At 38.9% G+C, this 8,425-nt stretch overlaps 1 protein-coding gene across 1 annotated transcript; it reads left to right on the forward strand.

Moving 5' to 3' along the window:
- The first annotated feature begins 5,155 nt into the window (after positions 1-5,155).
- Positions 5,156-7,564, forward strand: LOC112034413 (pentatricopeptide repeat-containing protein At5g48910). The gene has a single exon (XM_024067244.2). The coding sequence runs from the start codon at positions 5,342-5,344 to the stop codon at positions 7,256-7,258; it is 1,917 nt and encodes a 638-aa protein (XP_023923012.2). The 5' UTR covers positions 5,156-5,341; the 3' UTR covers positions 7,259-7,564.
- The last annotated feature ends 861 nt before the right edge of the window (positions 7,565-8,425 follow it).

Genomic DNA, 8,425 nt, shown 5'->3' on the forward strand with positions numbered 1-8,425 from the left:
GGGGGGGGGGGGGGGGGGGGGGGCATTTTTTTTCTTCTTCATAGTCTAATGGAATTTTTTTTTTTTTTGGCAGGGGCCACAGCCCCCCCAAGCCCTATGTGGCTCTACCCCTGTAAGTGGGGGTTGCTTGGGCCATTGCTTTAATGAGGATTTCTCTACCTGCGTTGGAGAGAAGTTTTCCTTTCCAACTTGCGATCCTTCTTCCCACTTGGTCCTTTATCCGACTAAATGTTTTCTTCCTTCCCCTACCCACCATGGGGGTAGCCCAAGATATCACTTATGTTGTTATATGATTTGTGCTCCAAAGAGATTCTTCACCTCCTCTTGAGTCTCCCTTAAGGTATTTTTGCTAAAGAAAAGTGAGGTTTTCTCCTTGTTTAATTTCTGACCTGAATCAGCCTCATAATCCTTTAGAATCTTCATAACCTGGTTGCCTTCCTCCTTTGTAACTTTGCAGAAAATTATGTAGTCATCCGCAAAAAGGAGGTGCAACATGTGTGGAGCCCCTCTGCACACCGAGATCCTTTTAATTCTCCCCATACTAGCCTCCTTCCTCAGCATTGCTGACAAACGTCAGCACATAGTAAGAAGAGATATGGCGATATAAGGTCACCTTGTTGTAAGCCCCTTGTTGGGATGATTCTGCCCTTCTACTCCCCATTTATTAGGACTGAAAAGGATACTGATTTGACACACATCATAGATAGGGAGATCCACCACTCTTGGAAGCCTAATTTCCTCATAACCTCCTCAAGGTACGTCCACTCAACTCTATCATACGCCTTGCTCATGTCGAGCTTTACTACCATCAACCCCTTATTCTCTTTCCTTTTTTTGATTTATGCGATTCATGGTCTCGTAGGCGATGAGCACATTGTCTGTGATCTGCCTCCCTGGCACAAAGGCGCTTTATTCCTCACTTATCACTTCGGGGGGAATTTTCTTAAACCTATTGGCAAGTACCTTGGATATAATTTTGTAAATTACGTTATATAAGCTTATAGGTCTAAATTCTGAAATTTTCTATGGGCATTTAACCTTAGGGATTAGACATATATAAGTTTCATTAAGGACCTGAGGCATCCTACCCGAGTTTAAAGTATTCAGAACACAATTAATCACATTACCACCCATTACATCCTAGTATTTTTGATAAAAGATTAGGGGCATACCATCTAGTCCTGGTGCTTTCGTTGGGTGCATATGTTTGAGAGCAGTCCTGACTTCATCCTCCCGAAATTCCTCTAGCAACTTGCTATTCATCTCCGCCGAGATTCTTGGACTGACTCCTTCCACTTTGACCTCATGATTACTGGGTTACTCAGAGCTGTAAATCTCCGCAAAATAATCCAGGATCATATGTTCAATCTCCCCCTAGTCCTTATGCCAACTACCATCCGATCCCCTCAAACCTTCAATCATGTTTTTCCTTTGCCTTTATGTTGCTGTGGCATGAAAAAACTTAGTATTACGATCCCCACACTTCAGCCATATAGCCTTTGATTTTTGATTCCACATCACTTCTTCTCTGGTCAAACACTCATTTATTTCTTTCTTTCCTCAGTTCTTGAATTTCTTCTGCCGTTTCATGGAGTAAGTTGAGAGTCTCTAACTGTTTAAGGCGATCTTGCTTCTGCTTTAGGATCTTATTTACATTGCTGAAGACCTCTCGGTTCTATCTCTGTAAGTGGGTTTGACAATTCTTGATTCTATCCTGAATTTTGGTGTCTAGGCTTTCCTTAAGCAGATCCCACATCCTCTCTATAATCTCTTTACACCTCTCGTCGCAGGTCCACATTTCTGTAAAGAAAAATCTCCTCCTCTTAGGCTTCGGAAGCATCCTTTTTTCGACCAACAAGGTAAGAAGACAATTATTCAATGCGAAGGTTGGCACATGGTGAACCATGGCCTCAGGAAACAAAGCTCTCCATCCTTCATTTGCTACCACACGATCAAGACTTAATAGCGTTCTCTGGGCTTCGGTTCTTTTGTTACACCAAGTGAACCCCTACCGCACAAACCCCAGTTCCGAGAGTCCACACTATCATAAGCACTCCCTAAAGGCCCTCATTTGATCTGCATCTCTATCCAACCACCGCAGGTTCTCCTCCGGATGGGTGATTTCATTGAAATCCCCAAACACAACTCGACGACATGTAACATTGCTCATTCAAGGTTTCTAACAGCTTCCAAGAAATGTACCTTTTTTGTATCAGGTTGCCCATAGAATCTCGTTGCTCTCCATGACGGCTTACTGGATTTGCCATGAACCACCACATCTATATGAGAATTTGAACAACTTTTGAACTTGATGTCGTAGCCCTCTTTCCAAATTATTGCACGTCCACCACTATGGCCGTCGCTTGGAACCAATATGTCTTGTATGAGCTGAAGCTTGTGTTGGATACCTTTTACTTTACTCCGATTAGCTTTCATCTAAGCAAGGAAGACTAGGATCGATTTTTTTTTCCTTCACCTGTCGGTGAGTGTCCAAACCATCAGGGGTGATCCAAGGCCCCAACAGTTCCATGCCAAGACCGCCATTGGGCTCGACGGTGCTACCCTACAGCCGCGCCACTCTGCCATCCGCTTGGTCTTCTTTCTTTTGGATTTTGTAGGGTTGGTTAATGGGTTCTTTTGTTCTCACTCTAACGTGTTCGCATAAAGCTCATAAATTGGAGTTGAGCTTTCTCTCTTGGCATTTTTTGGACCTGACCCCGTCGCCTGATCTTTTACATGGGCCTCTCTAGCCATACGTTTCAGTGCCCACTTTTTGGGCCTAATTTCTCTGCTATCCAGCCCACTTCCTTACTAAAAGTTGTGGCCATTAGGCCCAAAACTTCTTCTTCACTGCTTAAAGTTCCTTTTGGACCGTTACCTGTCTGGCTTTGTTCCATTTTGAACACAAAAAGTGGGCCTCCCCCTGATAGGTTGTTTTCTCCCATTGCATTGCCACCTCTGTCCTTTTCTGTTTTTCAAATTCTTCCCCACCTTAAATTCCTAGGATGGGAAGCATATTTTCTGGGGTTAAGTTACCGTGGTTGACCTGACCACTTTCATGCAAGTTCTTAGTGTTCTCCTCCCCCAATAAAAATTTGTTTGTCTCTTCCCTTATGATACTTTTTCTTAGGTGATCTGTTGTTGACCTCGATTCCCACCAACCACCATTGTGCCCTTCGGCTTTAGTGCTTCCTCGATCGTGCAACTCCGATCTCCCTTATTGGTGTTCATTGGGTTTTTTGGTGGTTCTTTGTTATTCATCTTCAAGGTCTCTCTTAAGTTTCTTTTGATGATTTCCCCCTCAACCATGGTCTGTACTAGTACTCCTTTAAATCCACCGGCTTAGTCAAACCCAAGGAGGTTGGCAGTCTCTAAGATCGTGGCTCAACAGCCCGCAATTATAGCAGAAATTAGGAAGCCTTTCATATTCGAATATGATCTTTTCTTAGCTTCCTTAATAGCCACCTTCTTCCCTCATACTAATTTTTTGGTGACATCTACATTGACCCGTACTCTTAGGCATTTCCCTTACTGGACTCCACTATTTGCAACATCAACCTCCATTACATTTCCTTAGGCTTCACCTATTGCCCAACCTGTTTCCCTTGTTTTGCTCTTTAGAGGTAAGTTGTGTATGTATATCCAAAAGGGGGATCTTGTCAAGGATATTTCCTTCGATACCTATTATCCTTCAAAATCATGTAGAAAGATTAGTTGCTTCTCGTAGTTCTAAGGACTCATCTCTATTACCTTTTCTTATCCTTTTCATCTCTAAATTCCACCATGTATATTTCATCCTCTATCTCCATGATCTGCACCCCTTTGCTTGGCTTCCACATCATTCTCAAATTTTTTCCATAGGGCATCCAGCATGATACTCTTACGAGAGAGTATTTTCATCACCAAGTAGTTTTTGCCACGCTCCTTCGCTGCCTTCGTGCTACTGCTCCCTAGGATAATGTTTTCGTCTTCCTCCTCTGTGAGAGATAATCTCTGCCATAGTGCTTCCAGTTCCTCTGCCATCACAACGTTTGATCAACAGACCTCACCCAGGGGGAGATCACCTTACTCTTGCAAGGAAGGACCTGCAAGACGTCCACTGCTTCTACATGCACAAGAGCATGAGAGCATCTATTATGACAAAAAAAAATGTTGGATTTTTTCATATTCCAAGTACGACTCTATCGTTCTCTTATTTCAACTTGATATAGGAGTCTTCATCACTTCGACTTTTATTCTTCATAGGCCGGACTGTGGTGCATTTGCATCCAACATACTCTCCATAAGCTGAATTGAATAATATCACTAAACTACATAACTTTTTATTTTTATTGTTTGGAATTACATAAAAGGTTGGAGTTAACATCATGTTTCTTGTGTGTATATATATATATATATTGATAGGAAACTAAAACTACATTAATTAGGAAATATAAATAATGTCATAGACAAGAGCTTGTTCAAGAAAACAATGACTATTTTCAATCCAAATATTAAAATCATCAATGCCCAAAACATGTTTTGCTAACAAATAAGCAAGTTTATTGCCTTATCTACAGACATGGAAGAACTCAACACATCGAAACTCTTGCAAGGATGAAACTATGCCATATTATAAGATAGGACTTAGGAGCCACCAAGGAAGGTTGTAGGACTACACTCCGTCAAAGACTTAGAGATATTCAAATAATCACTCTCTAAAATAACTCTATTAATATGAAACATGACATTATCTCTATCTCTTTAACCTTTTTTTTTTTTTTAATCTACATGGAATTACACGTGTCATCTTAGTTGGCATGAAAATAATATTATATTTTAACTGTTAGTTACGTCAACATTTTTCATCCATCAGTTAACGGTAGAGACCATTTTTAACATAATACCAAAAAATTAGGGATCAAATTGACACATTTGAAAGTTCATGAACTAAATTGACAAACAATGTTAAGTTTAGGACCTAGTATGAGATATAAAGTCTAAATATATATATATTTTTTTTTAATGTCTAGTCTAGCAAGCATTTTTTTTTTTTTGGAATTTCACATTCCCTTTTTTCTGACTTAACAATAAATCCAAAAATTTAATGATAATTGGTTCATAAAAAGAAAGAAATCAAAGTAAATTCTAGAATGTGATTTTTCAAATGAATCAAATCCCTAGTTCTAATTTCACTAAAAATAAATAAAAAGATAAATCCTTCATTTCCACTGGATGAGATTGGAATTTGGAAAGCCTACGGCCATTTACAGTTAAAACAGTTATCTCCAACAGAGAATCATCCACAACTAACTAAAACAAGTCTCTTCTCAACCTCTGACTCTGATACTCATACTGATCCATGAATTCCACAATATACACCACACCACCATCTCACCCATCTTCACTCTTCCCAAACATCACACTCTGCAAAACCATCAAACACTTGAAGCAAGTCCATGCCCATATGATCAAAACCGCTCAAATCCACGACCCTCTGGCTGCTGCCGAGGTTCTCAGATTCTGTGCTCTTTCGAATAACCGTGATATACAGTACGCACGCAAGGTATTCGACCAAATGCACCAACCAAATTGCTTCTCTTGGAACACTATAATCAGAGCTCTTGCTGAGAGCAATGACGATGGTAAACCACTGGCTGCCTTGTTGTTGTTCTTTCAAATGGTTTGTGATGCTTCTGTGGAACCCAATCAGTTTACATTTCCTTCTGTGTTGAAAGCCTGTGCCCAAACGTCGAGGCTTAAAGAAGGGATGCAAGTTCATGGGTTGGTTGTGAAGTATGGACTGGGTAGTGATGAGTTTGTAGTTAGCAATCTTGTTAGGATGTATGTGATGTGTGGGGTTATGAAGGATGCCCATTTGTTGTTTATAAGGAATTTGATTGAATTTGATGAAGGGGATGAAGTTGTGAGGAATAATAAGAAAAAGGAAGAGGGTAATGTAGTTTTATGGAATGTAATGGTTGATGGGTATGTGAGACTTGGGGAGTTTGGTGCTGCTAGGGAATTGTTTGATAGCATGCCTCAAAGAAGTGTAGTGTCATGGAATGTGATGATATCTGGGTATGCTCAAAATGGTTTATTTAAGGAGGCAATAGGGATGTTTCGTGAGATGCAGATGGGAGATGTGTGCCCAAATTATGTGACTTTGGTTAGTGTTCTGCCAGCAATTTCATGTTTCGGGGCGCTTGAGTTGGGGAAATGGGTACATTTGTATGCGGAGAAGAATGGGATTGAAATTGATGATGTTCTTGGTTCTGCTTTGGTTGATATGTATTCTAAGTGCGGGAGCATTGAGAAGGCACTTCAAGTTTTTGAGAGATTGCCAAGAAAGAATGCAATCACTTGGAGCACAATAATTGGTGGACTAGCAATGCATGGTCGAGCAAATGATGCACTTGATTATTTTTCAAGGATGGAAAGATCTGGAGTGACACCTAGTGATGTTACTTATATTGGTGTGTTGAGTGCATGTAGCCATGCTGGTTTGGTGGACGAGGGGCGATCCTTTTTCAGCCACATGGTTAAGGCAGTTGGCTTTGAACCCAGAATTGAACATTATGGGTGTATGGTTGATCTATTAGGTCGTGCTGGACATTTAGAAGAAGCTGAAGAGCTTATCTTAAACTTGCCAATCAGGCCAGATGATGTGATCTGGAAAGCCTTACTTGGTGCTTGTAAGATTCATGGTAACATAGAAATGGGCAGACGAGTTGCAAAGGTTTTGATGGATATGGTTCCCCATGATAGTGGGTCTTATGTGGCTCTCTCAAATATGTATGCGTCTTCAGGAAATTGGGAGGCAGTTGCAGATGTGAGGTCGATGATGAAGGAGATGGACATAAGGAAAGACCCTGGATGCAGTTGGATAGAGCTTGACGGAGAAATTCATGAGTTTCTAGTAGACGATGACTCCCATTCTAGAGCCAAAGAAATCCATTCAATGTTGGACGAAATTGCCAACCAATTAAGGTTGATAGGCTATAGGCCAGACACCTCACAAGTCTTGCTCCACTTGGATGAAGAAGAAAAAGAAAGTGCCTTGCAATATCATAGTGAGAAGATTGCAGTTGCCTTTGGCTTAATCTGTACAAGTCCTCATACACCACTTTGGATTGTGAAGAACCTACGTATATGTGAAGATTGTCACTCCTCAATGAAACTAATCTCAAAAATTTACAAACGTAAGATAATCATACGTGACCGGAAGCGCTTTCACCATTTTGAGCATGGGTCTTGTTCATGTAAGGATTACTGGTAATAACTCAATCATATGTACATATTTGGCTGTCTCGACTCTCTGGTGCAACCGGATACACAATTGATTCAAAATATTTTAGAACATTACATAGTCATACCAATTGTATTCAATGTCTTATTTCTTCAAAACTGAGCCTTGCTTGTATCCATTTGGTGGATGTATGTCTATTAGCATTAGCATCGGGGATGTAAAACTCTCCAAATTGCTATTTTATATTCTCAGAAGCCCAAAACATGCTTTTTCGGGGCTGCTTTTGCTTTAACATTTTAGCAACTATGAACAGTGTAGCATGGTTGTAAAACAAAATTATTTTATTTTATTTGGTTTGTTTCAAAGGAAGAGATAGAAAAGTAGTGAAAGAGAGAGAGAGTTGGGGAGGAAGAGAGAGAAGTGAATAAATAAATTAATATGGTTGAAAAATAAGAACTAGTATGTTGAATGAGTTGTAAAATTGAATTGAACAATAGATAAAATAACTTTTGTGTGTGTAAAATAGGTATTTTTTTTAGATACCTAGATGCAAATGTGCAAGTTTGCATTGCACTAGTTGGAACATGGAAGCTTTGTATATGAGGTGACACACAAGTAATTGCAACCTTTAAAAAGAAAAAAGTAATTGGAAATAGGCATGGAAACATAATAATAATAATAATAATTATTATTATTATTATTATTATTATTATTATTCAAAGGATCTAAACTCAGTTATAATAATATTGTTCAGAACTTTGAAGTTGAATATAGTCAAAATTCCATGACTTTTTAGTTTAAAGAATTGTATATCTACACATACAAAAGAGAGAAGACAAATCCTTATGATGTCAATAAAAAATAAAACTTAGAACTCTTGTGATTGTGATTATTCTATCAGTTGCTGCAATAAACAATACCATAAGCTGTTAATAAACAGTGAATAAAATTACGCAAGCAAAAAAACAAAAAATACAAAGACAGAAGTGTTTTTGCAATACTATATTCTATTTCTAAGCAAATATTTTAATTTTATACATATATTCAAAGCACATAGGATACAAACAAATGTGAAATTTTTAGTGCTACAATATAAAATCTAAATGACTAAAATGAGTGTAAATACCTTTAAATTTCTAGCTGAAAAAGAAAAAACTATAGAAAACTATCATTCGAATGAAATAAAAATCTCATAAA

The sequence above is a fragment of the Quercus suber genome, unplaced genomic scaffold (genome assembly GCF_002906115.3).
Source record: "Quercus suber isolate HL8 unplaced genomic scaffold, Cork oak 2.0 scaffold_9, whole genome shotgun sequence".
In the NCBI taxonomy this organism is placed as follows: Eukaryota; Viridiplantae; Streptophyta; class Magnoliopsida; order Fagales; family Fagaceae; genus Quercus; species Quercus suber.